Below are 19,052 nucleotides of genomic sequence, written 5' to 3'. Positions count from 1 at the left end.
AAAAAAAAAAACAGCTTCTTTTTTTTTACAATACACTTTAAAACACTGTACAAGCAGAGAGGGGCCTCTGGTTGCCTGTGGGAAACAGATGGAGCGCTGTTAAGATGCTAAATGCTTGATTTGTCACAGTGTGGCGAGCTGCTCGTAGATACGGCCTCAGAGAGGCGATGGACGGTGAAGATTGGACGCTGTTCTGGACCGACTGCTCAGTGTCTCTAGACCGTGTTAAGGACATGAAGCGTTACCAGGTAATCAATGCACCTAACTAACCTAACACCTCCATCACTGCCATCATCAGAAAAGATTATTGATGCTTCATTTGATTATTTATTGATTAAATGTGTGATTGTATTTGTGAAGCGGAAAATTCATCAGTTTCTTCAAACTATGACATTTTTCTAAATATCTTTACCAATGAAATGATGATGTACATGTCCTTTTTCAGTCCATGCTTTCAATTTGCCATCATACTGGGTAATTCGATGCAGTCAGCCTGACTCTCTTTGACCATGAGTAATTTATTAAAGTAGATTTGTTCGAGATCCTATCTATCTATCATACATTAGCTAGCCTACATTAATATTATTTAGGTTTCTCTTGTGTTGCCAAAACACTTCTGGCCTGTTGCAGCATGGATATTACACCACTGGAGTTGTGCGCTGGTGTCTAGCACTGGGACTTTGGTAGCGGTTGTGGGGTGGGAGCTCTGTGTATCAGACTTGTTTAAAAGATGTAACTAACTACTGTGATATCACCCAGTGTTTAGTGAAGTCTTGAGCTGAGTGTTTTTACCATCAACAGCGTGGTGTTTTTAAACCAGATGTTACAAAAAGCCATGGACATCTACGAGCTACTTTGGGTTGTTCCTCTATTTACAGGGGGTCACCGCAGTAGGTCACTCTGCATGTTTGATTTTCTAGATTTTTTTTATTTATTTATTTTTTCTTCCTGGTTGGGTTTTGCGTCTCCATTTGGGAAACCTTTCACTTGTTTAAACCCATCCCAAAAAGAGCGATGAGGCCAAGGACTGTCTTCTCATAGACTTCTGTTCATCTTGAGCTGTTTGCAGTGCGAGTCATCACTCCCTGCTGGCTGTTAGAAATAATGCAGGTTTAAGGCACTTCTGCACAGGGTTCACTATTCAGGCTCTGGAGCTACATCTACTGCATCTGCTACACTGTTAGGTGTGTTCTTCTGTTGCTCAGTTGGGATCGGGGGAATTTGAAGTCTAGATCACAGATGTGGGCTCTTTGCCATGTTCCTCTTGATATTTCTGAGCAATATGTCTGAAAGCAACAGCAACATAAATGCCAGGACCTGAAATTCCAAGCAGAACACTCCATGATCAGTGCTTGTGATTTTAAATTGGTGACTGATTGTTTAATATATATTGTAGGCGACTGTCCTGTAATGCCGTGTAAACCTGTCTTTGCAGAAAATAAACCATTTCCCGGGGATGAGCGAGATCTGCCGCAAGGATTCTCTGGCCAGAAACATGAACCGCATGCTGAAGCTCTTTCCCAAAGACTACAACATCTTCCCCAGAACATGGTGCCTTCCTGCAGAGTCAGTCTGCACTTTCCACTCTGTTTTATTTCCTCCCAAAATCGATCTACCACATTTTTGAAAACTACAAAATAAAAATAAGAAAGACAAAAAACCCTCTAGTGCACAAATTCAACAAAACAAACAAAAACAGAAACAGGAGTTTTGTTTTTTTAATTATTATTCTGGCTCTAAATCTTCCACGTATTTTAAAAAGGATCACTAAACCTTTTCAAACACCTCTTATGTAACCTTCAGTATTAATATAATTCTTTCTCATCCAGTGCGTGACGTTAGATCTGTGAGGTTTCCCCCCCCCCCCCCCCCCCCCCCCCCCCCTAAAACAATGTTGTTAATATTTAGGAATTAAAAAGATAATAGGTTCACTCATCTGTGTTCATCCCCTCTATCTCACTGCAGTTACAGCGACTTCCATGCTTACACCAGGGCCAAAAAACACAAGACGTATATCTGTAAGCCTGACACCGGTTGTCAAGGCAAAGGCATCTTCATCACCAAATCCAGTAAAGACATCAAACCTGGAGAACATATGATCTGCCAGGTTTACATCTCCAGGGTGAGCAAACGGGTGCAACGCATAAAACACCTGCAACAAAATGCACAGTGTATGATGCTTTTTCTGTTCTTTATAAATGACCTCTTCAGCCTTTCATCATTGATGGGTACAAGTTTGACCTGCGTGTCTACGTGCTCGTGACGTCATGTGACCCATTCAGCATTTTCATGTTCAAGGAGGGCCTGGCTCGCTTCTGCACCACAAAGTACAGCGAACCAATGCTCAGCAATGTGGTAAGAACTGTTAAAGATGGACTGACCGGTGCCTGGGCTGACTTATAGAGACACACTTATTTAGGTCCAGTTAACTCTGCATATATCTCTGGAAGTAAATCTATGGAGAATTTTCAGAATAAAAGCCCCAAGTTAGTGATAGGAATTTGGCAGAATAGTTAAAATGGTCAGTTTATCTGTTTGTTTTTGTTTTTTTTTATATTTTGTATCATATTTTATTTGATTTTGATTTTATTGATTGTTGTATACGTGTTCCTGTGAGTTTAATTACTTAAATAAATAGTAACTAGTCTCTCTAACATTAGGATGACGTGTGTATGCATCTCACCAACTATTCCATCAACAAGCACAGCGAGAATTTTGTCCGTGATGAGGATTCTGGGAGCAAACGGTGAATACTGCTCACACTGAAGATGGTGCATGATGCGGTACATCGCCAACGCTCTTTAAAGAATCCGTGTTCATTGTTGTTCCGTTCAGAAAGCTGTCCGCCCTGAACAAGCTCCTGGAGTCCATGAACTACAGCACAGAGAAGATGTGGAGCGACATCGAGGACGTGATCATAAAGACTCTGATCTCGGCCCATCCCATACTCAAGCATAACTACCAAACGTGTTTCCCCAACCACACCACCGGCAGCGCATGCTTTGAGATCCTAGGCTTCGATGTACTGTTGGATCACCGGCTCAAACCCTGGGTGTTGGAGGTGACAGACCAGTTACACAATACTGTAAAACAAGCATATATGTGATTGTTACTCATTCAGCCTCACTTTCTCATGTTCTGGAAAGCCGTATGATTCTTGACTGAAAGGTTAGAAAAACATTATGGTCTATTTTCTCTGTCAGCTATCTCCAGGTCTTTACTGAAGCTTTATTCCATTAACTAAAATATAAGCCTAATGGAAATATTCTGCATGTGTTGTACCAAATATACCATTAATTTGTTGTCTTTGGGTCTTTGGTAGCCTGATTCATGGACATGTTTTAATCCACAAATCAATACAGTCTCTCAAGTAGTCTATTGGGATGCTTTTGGGTTTTTTACTACTCATATTATTTTCTTTAAAAGTCTGTCTTTTGACAAAATAGCCTTTATTTATTTTTAAATAAAGGCTATTAATCCCAGCTTTAATCCCAGCCCATTCTTCAATGGTCTCTCTCCCAAGCTTCTTGAGATTTGTTTGTCTTCTGGGGACAGACCTTGGTCTTAAGTTCACTTCACAGATTTTCAATGTGATTCAAGGCTTTTTTCCAGGCCAGTCAATAACATTCCCTTTGGTCTTCTGAAGGTAGTTCTTTACCAAGATAAGAGCCAGATGAATGCCGGGACACGTATAAATGACACAAACACATCTGATCCCAAACAAATAATAACAGTCAAATTCTGTAATTAAAGAAAAAATAAAAGTTAGGGTATGTTTGTATTTTTGAAACAACAACTGGGTGTGAGGTCGACATTTGCATTGTGCCCTTTATAAATCTTATAGATCTTGAATTACAAAAAAGTTGGGTAAACATGAATTGGTGAATGGATTAAGTTAGCTTGAATTCAGCCAAATTTGTTCAGACCTGTGTGTGTGTGTGTGTGTGTGTGTGTGTCTGTCTGAATATATTTATGTCCAGGTGAATCACTCCCCAAGTTTTACCACTGACTCCCAGCTGGACCGCGAGGTGAAGGATGCTTTGCTGTACGACACTCTGGTTCTCATCAACCTGAGCGCTTGCGATCGTCGTAAGATTACTAAAGAGGAGAGACGCAAGGTGAAGGAAAGGCTGCAGCAGCACCGCTCCAGAGAGGCCAGGTACGGTGAACAGATATGGTGTGAAGTTTTCCCAAGGTCACACACACCACACATCTGTAGTGAAGGTTAGTGTTTCCGTGTGTGTATTTTATCGGCAGGTCAGAGGAGCTGCGTCAGTGCCAGGCAGCCACGGTGAAGCAGATGGAGAGGTACGAGGCCAAACACCTGGGAGGCTTCAAGAGGATTTATCCCAGAGAGGGAGGGGAGAAATACGACAAGTACTTTAAACACAGCAGCTCGCTCTTCCACGAGACGGCGGCATCAAAGGCCAGAGAGGAGTGTGCCAGGTACCTCCAGCGTGCTGTCAGTACACTCAGTACAGTTCAGCAAAGAGCAGGTGCTGCGAGTTACGCACAGACCGTTTCTGAAGTCATCCACACAGAGACAAAGAAATAAGTAAAATAAAAAAGAAAGCAGAGGGAACACTCCAGTGCAGGGAGAACTGAATTATTCTGCCTAGTTTCCATATAAATACAGACACTTGGGTAATAATAATAATTTTTATTCATACAGCACTTCTAACATTTATGCAGGAGAACTAAATTAACATCTCTGCTGTTATTTAAAGGGATAGTACAGTGAGAAGACTTTATAAAATAATATTTATCATAAAAAGACCACAAAGATCGCAAAAAACTTAAATTTCTAGCTTAACCTGTGCGAGGTAATAATTTCTCATCTTGTGACAAGTGGTAGAAAAACTTAGCTGATTAGCAAGATGGATGATAAAATGAACATAATAAATAGGAAAATATAAATAATTGGGATTTATCATAAATCTTTTTAATCACTGTATGTGTGACGATGTCCGTGCAAAGTTTTTGTTCAGACTGGCTCGCTCAGTAACGAGGTATTAGGTTACATACAGGCATAGATGCATATAGGCTACAATCATTATAACAAGATATTTACTCCTTACAACTGATAAATTTTTATTAATAATTTACATTAAAAAATGCAAAAAGAATCTGGATCAAGTTTTTGTAATGTGAAGATCCAAATCATAATAAGTTTAATATTTTGTGATTTTGAATTCTTTGCTGGTAGATTTTTATGAGCTCTGTGAATTTTAATTTACATTTCAAGATGTAATCTTACAAATTGCTTGACTGATAAATAAAAACACTTACATTAAATACAAATATTAAATATTTTTGCAAATGTGTTTGCTGATTGGTAATAAAACACTGGACAAATATTCAAATATGCAGTGTGCTTACTTACTAAAATCTAAATTAAAGATAAATTGTGATTTTTTTTTTTTTTTTTTTTTTTTTTTTTTTCCCAATGAAGGGAAAGGAATAGACGACATTTTAAATATTTTATTTGGAATGTTGCCTAAAAAATGCATAGCAATTCATTTATCTATTTTCCGCACTATAAGGCACACTTAAAATCCTTGAATTTTCTCAAAAATCGGCAGTGCACCTTATAATCTGGTGGCCTTCTCTATGAATTCTGGCTGTGTTTACTGACCTCGAAACGATTTTATGTGGTACACGGCGCTCAAAAATCTGTCAAAAAATGTTTTAGGACTTTGCTAAGCTATGAAGCCTGATGGATTGTCTGAGCGTTATGGGTACTGTAGTCAGGAGCCTTGCGACTCATAGTAATCTGGGTCCAAAACTCAGTCGCGTCAGGCCCCAAACGAACACTGTGTAAATTATTTTATCTTTAATAAAAATGATCAGTGTCGCTGCTTTACCAGGTGTAACAATTAAGTTTAACATCCAGGCATCCATGAAAACAGAATTTATTAAATTTAACGGAGTTAGAAGTTAGCAGGAAGGTAGCAGAAAGTTAGCTCGCTAGTTACCTAAACATGTTACCAAGCATGTTCTGACTGAGAGATTTCTGGGCAAAAATAAAACGTACAGCTCTGCTATCACTTCCAACATGAATGAAAACAGAAAACTAAACAGCAGTGACGTTTGTAGGGTTACTGAAGTTGGACTAGCTGGTATATAATGCTGTGCTAGTGATCGCTAGCGACACAGCTATGTTAGCATATCAAAGCATAACACAGTGAACCTGGAGAATGAATGCTAACTTTTTTCCACTTGCTATAAGTTCCCGGTGTTTGTTTGTTTTGACAAATGCAATCACTTGGAAAATTGCTGTATACCAAATTTCAGTAGGGGAGAACAACTGAGATAATCCAGCCACAATATGAGGTTAGTCATTAATGTAAAATAAGATAACCTTTATTAGTCCCACACATGGGAAAATTTGTTTTGTTACAGCAGAAAGTGGACAGTGCAAAATTACATAGCAAAAATGAGAAAAACACTGGAACAACATATACTGTTGTTCCAGTGTTTATAGAGCAGCTACCAGAGAATTCAACATTAATGAATCAATGGTATGGAAGTGGAAGAAGCAAGAGGAATTAGTTGAGTAATGTTTGACTTATCTGACTGTTTTGTTTTGTTTAATGCGCTTTATAATCCGGCTTGCCTTATGTATGAAAACGGACCCGTTTGTCGACAGTGCACAGATCCCGTGCGCCTTATGGTCCGAAAAAAACGGTACTATGATTGCAGTTCATTTAAAGAATTTTTAAATAATCAAATGAAAATCTTATAACATGAGACTAAAATGTGCCCCTAAGTGGTTCTCTGGTGACCTTTTTAAGAAAAATGTGACTGCATTTACATAAACATAACCTTTTAAGAATGTAGCTTCATATATTTTTGTAGCTTGCATCAAAGTATTTAAACCCAAGTTTTCAGAGTTCAGTGTGAGTAATGAGATACAGCTATTGTTAGAAAGTCGTGTATTTAAATGCAAGTAGAACTAAAGAACAAGACATCAGTGATTTAAAAAAAAATAAAATAAAAACAGCAGACTGTGATAGGTGGATGAAAAAACATGCACATAAGTAGTATCACTAATAATTAAGCACAGACTAAACTGTACTACAGTACAAAAATACAGTACAGTATGAAGACTAGTAAAAGAAAAATGCGATTATTGTTTTCAGTTTTCTTAGTAGATGTTTCACATAGGTCTTAAAATATTCCAGATTCCAGGATCTTTGGAAGCCAGTTCAGGTGGTTGTGATCCTCAAATCATGACCTTGTTCTAAATCCAATCATTTTTATTGATGATGATGATGATGATGATGATGATGATGATGATAATAATAATAATAATAATAATAATAATAATAATAACAACAATATATGAATCAATAATGCAAATATGTTCTTCCAAATGTGGATTAATTTTGCCTTTTTAAAAGTGGAAAATATTCGTGTTCTGTATATAGACACAAATCAGTCAATCTATTACATACAGGTTGTCATGGCACCAAAATTGAAAGACAGCTAGAGAAAGTAATGACAAAGTGCTCAAAGTTTTTTCTGAGACCATTAATGCAATTGGGTCCTAGTTTCTATTAATTTTGGTTCCCTATTGTATTACTTGTTTTTTTTGTTTACTTATAAATTAGTTTAGTTGTATAAGTTCCCTTCTTGTTCCCCAAGTCTCTTCTCTGTGTTTTTTTTTTTTTCTCCTTTTGTGTCTGCTTTGTGAAGTCAGTTGTGTCTTTGTGTTTATCTTTTTGTGTGTTTGTCTCAGTTTTAGGTTTCCTCTTTTATTTTTCTAGTCCCTTGTCTTACGTGCATTGTGTGAAGTTTTGTTTCCCTTTGTTGCATTATTAGATTCTGTTCACCTGTGTCTTTTTTACCCCAGATGTTTCCTCTCTCTTTACCTCATCTGTGTTTGTCTGTAAGTCCTCAGTTTTACTCAGTTCTTTGCCATGTCCTCCTTATCCCATGTGTTCCCCCTGGCGACTCCGTTGTGAATCCCTCGCCGCTGCTCTACATTAGTGTGTATTCTGTATTTTTGTCCTCAGCACTTCCTTCCTTAGGTCACATCTCTGTCTTAGGAGCGTTTGGGTCTGTCTCTTACCTCCCGTACAGATAATCCATGAAAGGCTGATGCAGAAAAAAGTTGAGGCCATCTCAGTTTTGATTTGTCGCTCCTGGAAATGATACGTAGCCAGTCGCTTCTTTGCCGGTAGTGTGATCACACTCAGCTGTACATGCAGACATGCCTCGGGGTGATTTAATATGTGCAAACATTATGGAATAATTGAACAAATTGAAGGATTTAAACCTGTCCTAATAAAACAGAATTTAATAGTGCGTAATCCTGCCACCAAATTATGTGCAGTCATGGAATAAATTTCCCTTTAAGACGCTGATGACACTCCGCTGCATGTGCCTGTAATTCTCACGTTATTAAATTAAAAGGCCCCTGTGTCTGCCATGAAAAACTGGGTGTCACATCGTTTCCTGCTACTAACTATGATTAGCCAACAGTTTAGATAGCAGTTTGATCAAATAGTAGAGATTCTGGACAACTATGATTTCTCAAAGGGCAAGTGTTTGTCGTCGTGTTCGATCCTGCTCTCTGCTGTGATCGTCACATCGAAGACCACCTGTTTCCACCTACACGCTTAAATCTGCTCTGCTGTGTGCTCACTTTCATGCAGACTTCTCAGATATTTCCTAAAACAGTCTTCACTTGTCTTCATGACAGTTTAGTTGTTTTTGTACAGCAATGCCATGGTCTTTTTAGTGCAGTTTTCTGGTTTCTGTTTTTGTTAATACGCTCAGTCCCATATTTATCTCTCTACGATAGATACACCTTCAGCTTTCTTTGTATTTTGGGTTACTATTCCAGCCGTGTCTCCATGTGAGTTTTTCACCTCTGTGTGTGCAGGAAAATGTGAACAGGCAAAAATCTGTTTCAAAATAAAATACAAGACGGGAAACCAAAATAAGTTGTTCTCTGCATTAAAAAAAGAAAACAAACTAATAATGATACAATTATAAGTAAATGTGGATGAGATTTATCAGATTTAACTGATTATTTTACAGAAGTGATCACTGGAGTTTAAGTTTTTATTTATTTATTCATTCAAATTAAGATTAATGGACTTGCAGAAGGATCCGAGTTTCTTTTTCTACACTCAATATTTGTCCTCTGTGGGTTTTTAAAAAAAACAAACATCTAAAACAAGAGTACCATAATAAAGCTAAAAAAGTGATTTAATTTGTTTAAATACTTTAAATTATTCTCAAAGTGGTTCTGAAATGTGTGCTTTTATTCTTTTAGGCAACAGCTGCAGGAGCTGCGTCTGAAGCAGGAGCAGAATGAGCACTACCAAAGGAGAGGCCGGAGGAGAGACTCGCAGGGGGAGACTGCAGGGGAAGGAGTCAAACCACGAAGGGCCCCATCAGCCCCGACCCCCATTTCTAACTGCGACCCAGCATTGGTGAGGCTGTGTTTGAAGATGCAGTACCCAAATGTAACCACAAGAGGGAGACACAGCTTCAGTCCGTGATGAATGGCTTTGACTCTGGCTGGTCTTTCTGTCAGAGTATTCTTTAGATTATCTAAATAATATTCTTGATCATTTTATTCAGTTTTAAATAAACAGATTTTATTTTCAGTACAGCAAACCAATGATATTCTCATATATTTTAAAAACCTGCATATACATCTTAGCAATAAAAACTATTTGATTTAAATGTTCTTTCCCCTCCAGCCTCCTGTGTCCGGCCTGTCAGCAGCTCCGGAGTCTGCAGAGGTCCAAGAAGAGGAGCAGGAGCATCTGGATAAGGAGGAGGAGGAGGAGAAGGTGGTGGAAGAGAGGGAGGAGGAGAAAAAAGTGGTATTAATAGGCGACCACGAGCAGCTCGGCGTGCTGTACCAGAGGCAAAAACTATTGCAGGACCTCGGGGTGGTGAGCCAGATCCAGCAGCTGCTGCAGGGCCACAGAGAGGGAGGGGGAGCAAACGACTTCTGCTCCCAGCAGCAGAGAAATCATCAAAGGCAACACAGGAAGGTAAGGCCTGACCACCAGTCCATGCAAAATAAACCATTTCTCATTTATTGTGAGTATTATTAACTGACAGTTGCCATCATCCTTTTTTATTTCAGTTGGATTCACTGACACATTTTTGTCAAAGGACTAAAGAGCAGGACATACCTGTGCAGGTACTCTCCAGCCAAATGAATCCACTGCTCTTCTTTCTTTATTTTAAATCAGTGCTCATAATCTTAAGAAATTAATCATGTCAGCTGCCCTGTCTCTTTAACTTTCAACTTTAATAGGTGGTCAGCCTTTCTTCCTCAGTCTTAATAGAGAATTAAAGGAAAAAGAACATTTTCTATGATTGTTTTGTAGCTTCTCATTCCTCACCAGGACTGCAACAGCACTTATTTTCACTGCTTATTTTCAGTTTTTATTTTAAAGATTAATTTATTTGTCAGTGTATTAAAATATTAAAAAGAACACTTTTAGTTTATTATTATATATGATTAAAACCCCCAGCAAATTATCATTTATGAACAGCCTGAACCAGTGAAAACGTTTTATTTTTACTCTTATAATAATTAATAGTTGATTAAAATCCATGATAATTAATGTTGTTTTGAGCAACAAGTTGATTTAATCCGTTATTCTTTGCATGTCTGTTTGTAACACATAGTGTTATTCAGGCTTTGCTCTGGATTTTGAGTTGAAGAAACATTTTCCTCAGCATGCAAAGCTCAGGTTGTTTGTAAATTTGATGGTTTTTACCTCTGAAAGTGATGAAATCCAAAACACATCAGCGTCAGCGGTTCAGCAGCGGTTTGAATATATAAACAGCCAAAAATAATCATCAGAGGAGAATGAATGAAGTGGGTTAACAGTTCATAACCCTGACTGATAATTCACTGTGCTGAATAATCATTATGGCACAGAATCTAAACGGCATCGTTTTATCGCTGTGTTCGCAGCAGCTCGGGTCCGTCATGACTCAGCAGCGTTTCCTCCGGCCCACTGTGCACCGCAGCTGCCCGAACGGCGAGTCCAAGAGCCACGGCAGAGCGGGAGAAATACGCCGGATCGTCAGCCCCCAGCAGGCGTCCTGGCCAGGTAACCATACTGAGATCTCAGGTCAGCCACAGAGAGGTAACGCTGGTTCATTTTCAGCCTAACAGCCAGCTTCTGCAGGCTTTTCTCTCCAGCTCCTGCTTCCTGTTTACTAAGGAGGCTTTGGTACGACTGTAACACTGTCCATCCATCCATCCATCTTCATCCGCTTATCCGAGGTCGGGTCGCGGGGGTAGCAGCCTGTAACACTGGAGATGTATAAATAATACTGAATTTAATGTCTTTTCCCCTCCTGCTGTTTTCTGTTTTCCGAAACATGAACATCACTTGAAGAAAATGTAGAAATACATTTTTTTTTAATCACCAAAAATGCATAAAAAATTAAAATACACGGGAGAAGTGTTTAAATCTACATAAAATTACCATCTACCATTAAAATTACCATGAAAATATTAAAACATTTATTTACTGTGTCCCATTTTGGGTTTTTTTTTAAAAACATTTTTATAAATAAATAATCAGGCTGTGCTATTAGTTTAGGAAAAAATCTGTTGATATTATTTCATTTGCAATAATTTCCACACACACATAATTAAAACATCAGAAAACACAATGGGCTCTTGTGGAAATGGTAATAGCATTTATACAGAGATTTCTTTCTTTTTTTTTATATATTAACTATTCAGAGTGGGGGTTGTGTGTGTGTGTGTGTGTGTGTGTGTGTGTGTGTGTGTGTGTGTGTGTGTGTTTGTCTCAGACTTCTTCTTTCTTCTGTTTTCAGTCAGCGACTCTCTGAGCAGCTTCTACACCGACGCCCGGTCCCGTCCCGGCATCCCGACCATAAACTGCATCTCCAAAGGAGGCCCTCGATGCACCAACGACGTGTCCCACGACCCCGACGCCCTGCGCAGCCTGCTCGTCATCTCCACGTGCGTCCCGCTGCTCCGGAGGCCTGGCTTCCCTCACAGAGCGACCCAGCACGGTAAAGGGCAGTGAGGGCAGCGGGACCGCCGACCTCACGAAGCCCCTCCGAGTCCAGACCTGCAGCTCTCACCTCACACTGAAGCTGCTCCACAGAGAAATACAAAGAGCCTTGAAGAGAGAAAATTCAGAAATACACAATGCCTTTGATGAACATGGATGTTTGTATATAGCTTTTATACCTGCAAACCAGCTGCCTGCCACTGAATGAGCTCCAGCTCAGTATTTTTTTTAAATACTGACTCTTTGTACTCAGATTTATCCATTAAATCTAACCTGATGCATAAATCTGAGATAGATGTTTAATATTTTTGCTCTGAGGATGAATTATTTCAAACAGAGTGCCAAAATAAAAGCATGCTGGGTTAACATGATATTGAAATCTTTTACTCTGGAAGAAAAAAATGTGATTCTAATAAACTCACTGATTTATATGAACATAAACTGGCTCAGCTAAACTGAAACTATTAAAGGTTCATTATTTAATATTAAATTTAGTTTGAAAAGCTTCACACTGGGGGACATTAAGGATAAAAGCCAGCTGCTCTCATGTTTGTGCAGTCAAGTATTGAAAATAACTTTATTTGCGCTGATGATCAATAAAATGTCTTTTTTTTCAAGTGATTTAGTTTAATCGTCTTTATTGTCACTTTCTGCAAAAAATAAGATTAAAAAAATCTACTTTTTAAAAGTAATAAATATTCTTTCTGTGATTACATTTTAACACATTTTTTTCTAAATAGTTTTAAATTTCTTTTTGATGGTGATTGCCTCCTTTCGTCTCGACGGCTTTCAGATAAGAGGCCATAAAGTTTTACAGCTTCTCTGGATCCGGTTTCTTTGTAGCTGGCTGAGAGCAAGGTACCAATAAACTAAAAAAAAGAAAAAGATCAAATGCGTTGAGAAATTATTCGATATTATTTTAAAATGTGAGGAAGTGTTTTCATTACTGATAAATATAAATATTTAGTATCGAGTCCACTTGCATTATAAAGCGCCTGAGCTGTTTTCTGCAAGCTCCTGTGAAACTCGGGGGTTTACAGACGAATTTAATTAATTATAATTATATTTATCTTTTTAAAAAAATTAAAATCTGGGGGGTAAATTTAGGAGTCAATAAAGGATTAAACTATGGCCTAAATAAGACGGTACCTGTGGAAGTGTTGGGTTTTTTTGTTTGTTTTTTTTGTTTTTTATTTTAGACTTTAATGAAATGAAAACGTTAATTCATATGTTTTAACATTTTGTGTTTAAATCTTAGCCTAAATTTTAATGAAAAGGCGCTATTATATTGGACTTTGCGTCTCTTTGAGGGAGAAAAATGAAAGCGATGGGGAGAATGTTTTGTATTTCAGGAATTTATGGTTTTATTGCGTCTATAAATGTCGGAAATCCTCTCTGTCAGTGTAAAACACCAGAATACCGACTGAAAGAATACTTTTAAAAAAATAACAACAAATCAAATCGGAAATGACTCATTAGAAACAACAAGAAAAAAAGATGAATACGTTTTTAAGGCCCAAACGAGGGAAAGTTTCATTCTGAAGTTGGGCTGTTTCAAGTTTTTCTGACCTTAAAATCCGCCTCAGGATGGCAGTTAAGCTCATTCCCATCTTTGGCCAATTTGATCTGGAGGAATTTCTCCACATTTGGAGAGATTATAATAGTCTTAATGCAAATAATCTTCACGCCTGGAGCCTTTTTATTTTAGAAAAATAAGAAGACTCAATCACCCGCGTCTGCGGTTTGGAGATTACATGATTATTTTTTCCTGAAAGTGACACATTTGACAAAATGCAGGAGGAAGGACTGGAGCCAGATTCACTTCCTGTTATTCGATTTGAATTTTTGGGTACGCGAATAAGACCACTGCCGTGGTTAGAGATCAATAAGAAGCTACAAACCTTTCTCCAACCAGATGGATCAGAACCGAGAGCGCATCCTTCCCCGCAGACCACCCTCACACCTCCACATCTTGACCCGTTTCTACCATATTGACGCAAAATTTAAACATTTCATTCTTTGGGAGAAAATAAAGATGGCGGTGAGGAAAGCGCGTCCAAAGCACAAAAACGGCCGCTGTTTATGAAAATTTACAACTTTGCCTTGGAAGTTTACGACTCGCCTGGCTCGGGGATTGGTTGCTGAGGGGTCATGTGGACAGCAGGAATGGGAACTTATTTCCCATGAGGTTATATTGCAGCTGCTGTTTTCCAACCGCTCGTTCACTTAACACTTACTAACACAAGCTTTTTCTGGGCTCTTTGCATGTGCAGTGAGCGTTTGGAGTGTTGGTAAGAACAGCCGCTCGCGGTTTCGTGCGTAATTCCCCCCCTCTCCCTAAAAAAAAAAACAAAAAGTAGGCGATGGAGGCTCTGCGCAATTCCTGCGCCGTGCGCGCCTCGTTAATGTGGCTGTACTTGTGTGGCTTTATGTTCGTGAAAATGAGGGATCACCACACTCCTGGAATAGTGGGATTACTTTCATGAAATCACTTAAGCAAAGTGGGGATTTTTTTTTCTTTGTGGGGCTGACAGGAAGCGAAGAGGAGCTGCTGCGGAGTGGCACCCACACTGGAAATGACGGATTATCAACAAAGGTAAGGGCACCATGTTTCTGATATTCCTGCTGGTGCTGCTGCTGCTGCTGCTTCACTGTCACTGCAGGCCTGATGTTTACAAAGCTGGAAACGGGGAGATCTGTCTTTAAGAAAGGGAAATTACCCTCTCCAAAGCATTTTATTATTCCGCTTGCGCTGTTTGTGCTATTCACAACCAGTTGCTGCACTCTCTGTTTAACCCCTGAGGTGCTGCAATTCCTTCACACGCCAAATATTTTCCCTAAAATGGTGAAAAAAGACTCTTTTGCCGAGTCTGAGGCCTGCTGGCGACTGGTGTTGTATAACCAGGTGGCTTCAGGCCAGGCAAGCTTGACTTTGATGATGATGATGGTGATGGTAAAGGGCCTGTGCTACAGCTGAGTCATGTTTTTCTTGGGGGTAAAAAACAAAAAGATCTCCGGCTACACGTTTTTCACTCTGCTGATTGATTTATTCGGATTATTGTAATTCATTTTTGTGCTTTTATTCTGAAGAAATCGATTTATGCTGATATTGCGCACCGTGTCCTAGTTGTATCTTTTCGCCTTTCTGCTTTTCCCCCCCTCACATTTTTGATGTAGCTTTAAACAAATATTCGCTCTGATGCATCCTCGTCCTGATTTTGCACAAAACGCGGAGTCAATAATCACCGCTCTTCTCTTTTATCGATTTATTTTCTATTTCCGGCGCCTCTGCAGGGTGTTCTGCGTCCTTTTTGATGCTGGGAGTTTATGGCTGAGGCCATAACGTGACGGGAAAACACGGGATTGCCTCTTTGTTAGTCAGTGTTTCTCCAAATGTCCAGCAGCTGTCCAGCACCGGGCTGCAGGGACTGCGGCCTGGCGGAGAGGCGCCAATCCAGCTAAAGATTAAGATTTGATTTCATCTCAATTCTGATCGAAATATTAAAATATAAAATGTTTTCAAAGCAGACATGACGCAAACAGAAAATCTGTGGGCCAAGGGCGCAAAATCAAAGACAAGAGGCGGATTATTCATTCCTGATTATTATTATTTTCCCTCCGTCTATGAAGCTCTTATAGAATTTATGTGTTTTATACTCACGTTAGAATACTTTTAAAACTGCTTTTTTTCTGGGTTTTATTCAGAGTTATTGGCTTTTTTTTTTAAAGGGAAACTAACTGAACAGAAGGAAATAGAATAATTTATTATAAATGCATTTCCTTCCTTTTTGAACGAAATTCTGCAAACTTTACATTTCGAAAAGCGACTTAGCTTCAGAATGGAAGCAAAATTTGTATTTTATTAATTATAACAATCAATCAATACGAGTTAAATGATGGACAGAGAAGAAAAACACAGAAGACTAATAACAGTCGCCTTAATTTCCCTCCTCGTTTGCTCTTAAATACAAATTAGTTCATGGGTGAAAACAAAGAAACGAAAAGCAGGCTCCAGGCACCTGAGACGTCTTTCAACCCTTCATACTTACCAGTTTTTTTTTCTAAGTGTGAAATTGTTGTCCACTTCATCATGGTGTGTTAACGTGATGATGATGATGATGATGATGATTATGATGATCCTGAGTGCCGGCGCGTGTCCTCCCCGCTGCTCTCTGCACGTCTTCGTGGACTTCAGTCAGTCAGGGTTGAATCAGGATGAGGTCTCACCTTCGAAGAGTGAAATATATGCATCACTGACGCAGGTTTCTTGCGTCCATGTGGATCAGTTGGTGCTCGTTTTAAAGGGTTTACTGGCAGAAGAGTTTTATTCCAGACTTTGTTGGCTTTAGTGAATTATTAAAGGAGATGGAAGTGAAGGTTAGAGGCTGAGCGAGACTCAGGCTGTGCGTAAATGTTTTGCTTTTTTGCACCGTGTGTTTGTGTGTGACAGAGTGTGGGAGAGAGGGGGCTGGATTGCATGAAACAGGGGTTATATTTAGGCTTTAAAAAAAGTATAAATATATTTCTATGAGTCTTCGCGTCTGTGTGAGCGTGTGCGCGAGCGACAAGCTCGAGCGCTTCATTTCGATTCACCGGGGACTCCTGCGCGCAACAAGAGCCCCCCATGGGTGCAATAGTGCAAGCACAGACGGCGGTGATTGGCCAGAGGTTGATCAGATGGTACACTTTCCCTCTGTATTCAGTGGCACCTCACAACCCCCCCTTTCAGCAAAAACCAAATCTCCGATAAAGTAATGGCAAAACCACTTGGACTATAAAAGACAACAAATCATATTCCTCCGGAGTATATACACCCCGTTGTCCACCCAATGAGTTCCTATTTTGTTAACTCAACTTTTCCCGTGTCTCTGCCGGGAGGACAGGACTCTCTCCTGGGTCAGATACCGCTTTATTCCTCGGGATACACCGATCCGTTAAGACACTACTCCAACGCGGCCACATATGGAGCAGCCAACATGCAGGAGAAGGTTTACCCGGCGTCTTACTACCAGCAGACGGGCGCAGCGGCCGCGGCCATCTACGGCCGGGCCGGCGGCGGAGCGCCCTGCGACTACAATCCGGTCGGGACTTTCTACAAGGACGCGGAGGGCTCGTGCGCTTTCTCGAGTCGCGAGGACCAGCCGCTGTTTGTCACTCAGGAGCATCAGCAGCGCAAAGCGGAGTGCCCGGAGCAAGCTGTCAGCATGAGCAGCAGCATCGACGACAAGTCGTCCACGCTGATCTACCCGTGGATGCAGAGGATGAACGCCTGCTCCGCCGGTGAGTACTCACGGCCGTTAGAAGAGGCTACCTGCCAGGTGTGGAAAGCCTTTCAGATCATTGCGAGCAGCACAGCGCGCGGAGACAGAGCCGAGCGGGAAGTTTGTGTTTTTGGCGATTGCACACGGAGATTCGTGCGCCTTCGGGGCTTTTGGCTACTACTACATCATCAGCACAACACAGGCACGGGCTGCATACTCGCGCGCACACACACACATTCACTACATTGCGCGCACGCACACGCACGAACTCAGTGGGCCTACACCACCCGAGCTTCAACCCAAGAGCTCCCAGCTCGCGTCAATGGCCCCTTTTTGGATTTTTTAACGCGCCTTTTGGCTAAAAAACTTAATTTAACGTCCCAAACACGAACAAAAAAATATGAATTTCACTGCAAATTAAAGGAGAAAACAAGCCTGCCTCTGACTGCACGTGCACAATGCGTGCTTTAGATGACACAAGAGAGCCAGTGCATCATTTATTATACAGAGACTGCGCTGTACTAATGACACTTTTCTGAAAGGCTTACTGTAACAGGCGCCATGTGGGAAGTTTAAGAGATATAATGGGACTACTATCGTAATATCACATATATATGTGAACATTTTTTTTTAAACAAGATAAATCTGCACCTACAGAAAGGAGAAAATATAAAATAAAAACATACATTTTGATTTTTTTCGGACTTTTGCGCAGAACGGTTTTATTTTGTTTATTTGTATTTACTTAATTATTTAATTTGGATGCATCACTGCACACAGTGAGTGCGTTTTCCTCCCACACTTAACATTTAATTATTAACACATGACTTCATTTTCATTGCAGGCCCGTTTGGCAGCAGCGGCCGCAGGGGCCGACAGACCTACACCCGCTACCAGACTCTGGAGCTGGAGAAGGAGTTCCACTTTAACCGCTACCTGACCAGGAGGCGCCGGATAGAGATCTCCCACGCCCTGTGCCTGACGGAGAGACAGATCAAAATCTGGTTTCAGAACCGCAGGATGAAGTGGAAAAAGGAGAACAAACTCCTCAACCCCTCAAAGACGCCCGAGGAGGAGGAACAGGCGGAGAAAAAGAGCTAAAAGGACACTTAAAATAAAATAAAATAAAATAAAAGGCATGTGTGTGTGTATGTGCACACTCCTGACATAAAAAAACAATGTATTATTCCTTTGTAGATACAAAGTGCTGCCAAATCACATGTTAGAGACGTGTAGAGTTTATTCCAGTATCTGCACAGTGACTGTGTCCGCATTAGGTTAAAAATCAGAAACCAGGTCCTCCTCTGTTTGTCCTGTGTGTGCTCGTGCGTTTATTTAGGGGACTATGCAAAAAAAATAAAAAATAAAAAACCCCAAAAACAAATAAAATCAAATAATAATAAAAAAAAATCCGCCAAAATGTAAATAATTTTTAGTGTTTGGTTCATGTTGTTACCTCATGATCGTGTAGGCCTACTGAGTTCCTTTCTTTGTTTTAATGTTGATTTTATTTTGACATTAAAAGAGGAGTTTTCGTCCTTTTAACTGTACATCCTGTGGCTGTGGTCGCTCTGTGATAGTCTGTAGGCTTGTTTTGTGCCATTAAAAAAGAAGAAAAGAAAGAAATTTGTACAGATGTTACATGTTATTTATTGTTGTCTTCGATGCACATCTGGATATTGTGTGCAATATTTTGTTTAGGAAATTGTACATAGAAATAAAGGCTTTTTGATGTATATTGGAAATTCTGGTT

General features: G+C 39.9%; 2 protein-coding genes and 1 long non-coding RNA gene across 5 annotated transcripts in view; 2 read left to right on the top strand and 1 right to left on the bottom strand.

Moving 5' to 3' along the window:
- ttll6 (tubulin tyrosine ligase-like family, member 6) overlaps nucleotides 1–12,668 on the top strand; it is a 21,846-nt gene extending 9,178 nt beyond the window's left edge. Inside the window, exons 5-17 of one of the 3 annotated variants that reach the window (XM_086304337.1) lie at nucleotides 130–248; nucleotides 1,436–1,566; nucleotides 1,966–2,122; nucleotides 2,212–2,355; nucleotides 2,661–2,746; nucleotides 2,836–3,061; nucleotides 3,981–4,159; nucleotides 4,258–4,446; nucleotides 9,287–9,446; nucleotides 9,720–10,019; nucleotides 10,115–10,171; nucleotides 10,958–11,096; nucleotides 11,812–12,668. In XM_086304337.1, coding sequence (XP_086160463.1) covers nucleotides 168–248; nucleotides 1,436–1,566; nucleotides 1,966–2,122; nucleotides 2,212–2,355; nucleotides 2,661–2,746; nucleotides 2,836–3,061; nucleotides 3,981–4,159; nucleotides 4,258–4,446; nucleotides 9,287–9,446; nucleotides 9,720–10,019; nucleotides 10,115–10,171; nucleotides 10,958–11,096; nucleotides 11,812–12,050 — 2,088 coding nt within the window. In that variant the 5' untranslated portion in view covers nucleotides 130–167 and the 3' untranslated portion in view covers nucleotides 12,051–12,668. The remainder of the gene's footprint in view (nucleotides 1–129; nucleotides 249–1,435; nucleotides 1,567–1,965; nucleotides 2,123–2,211; nucleotides 2,356–2,660; nucleotides 2,747–2,835; nucleotides 3,062–3,980; nucleotides 4,160–4,257; nucleotides 4,447–9,286; nucleotides 9,447–9,719; nucleotides 10,020–10,114; nucleotides 10,172–10,957; nucleotides 11,097–11,811) is intronic. The other 2 variants (XM_086304336.1, XM_086304335.1) reach the window with 2 other exon arrangements.
- LOC147323773 (uncharacterized) lies at nucleotides 11,394–14,381 on the bottom strand. Its single transcript, XR_015130787.1, has 2 exons — nucleotides 13,940–14,381; nucleotides 11,394–12,146 (listed from the first exon to the last, which is right to left on the bottom strand). It is a non-coding gene; the product is annotated as an uncharacterized LOC147323773 (long non-coding RNA).
- Nucleotides 14,240–19,052, top strand: hoxb6b (homeobox B6b). The gene is made up of 3 exons (XM_086304348.1): nucleotides 14,240–14,634; nucleotides 16,922–17,318; nucleotides 18,144–19,052. The coding sequence occupies exons 1-3, from the start codon at nucleotides 14,521–14,523 to the stop codon at nucleotides 18,398–18,400; spliced, it is 768 nt and encodes a 255-aa protein (XP_086160474.1). The 5' UTR covers nucleotides 14,240–14,520; the 3' UTR covers nucleotides 18,401–19,052.

Source organism: Aulonocara sp. 'chitande type north' Nkhata Bay, linkage group LG8 (assembly GCF_057382095.1).
Source record: "Aulonocara sp. 'chitande type north' Nkhata Bay isolate Kocher_YH1m ecotype deep benthic linkage group LG8, A_spYH_male_GT1.1, whole genome shotgun sequence".
NCBI lineage: Eukaryota > Metazoa > Chordata > Actinopteri > Cichliformes > Cichlidae > Aulonocara > Aulonocara sp. 'chitande type north' Nkhata Bay.
Note: the sequence above shows the minus strand (reverse complement) of the source record. Positions and strands in the feature narration are given on the sequence as shown.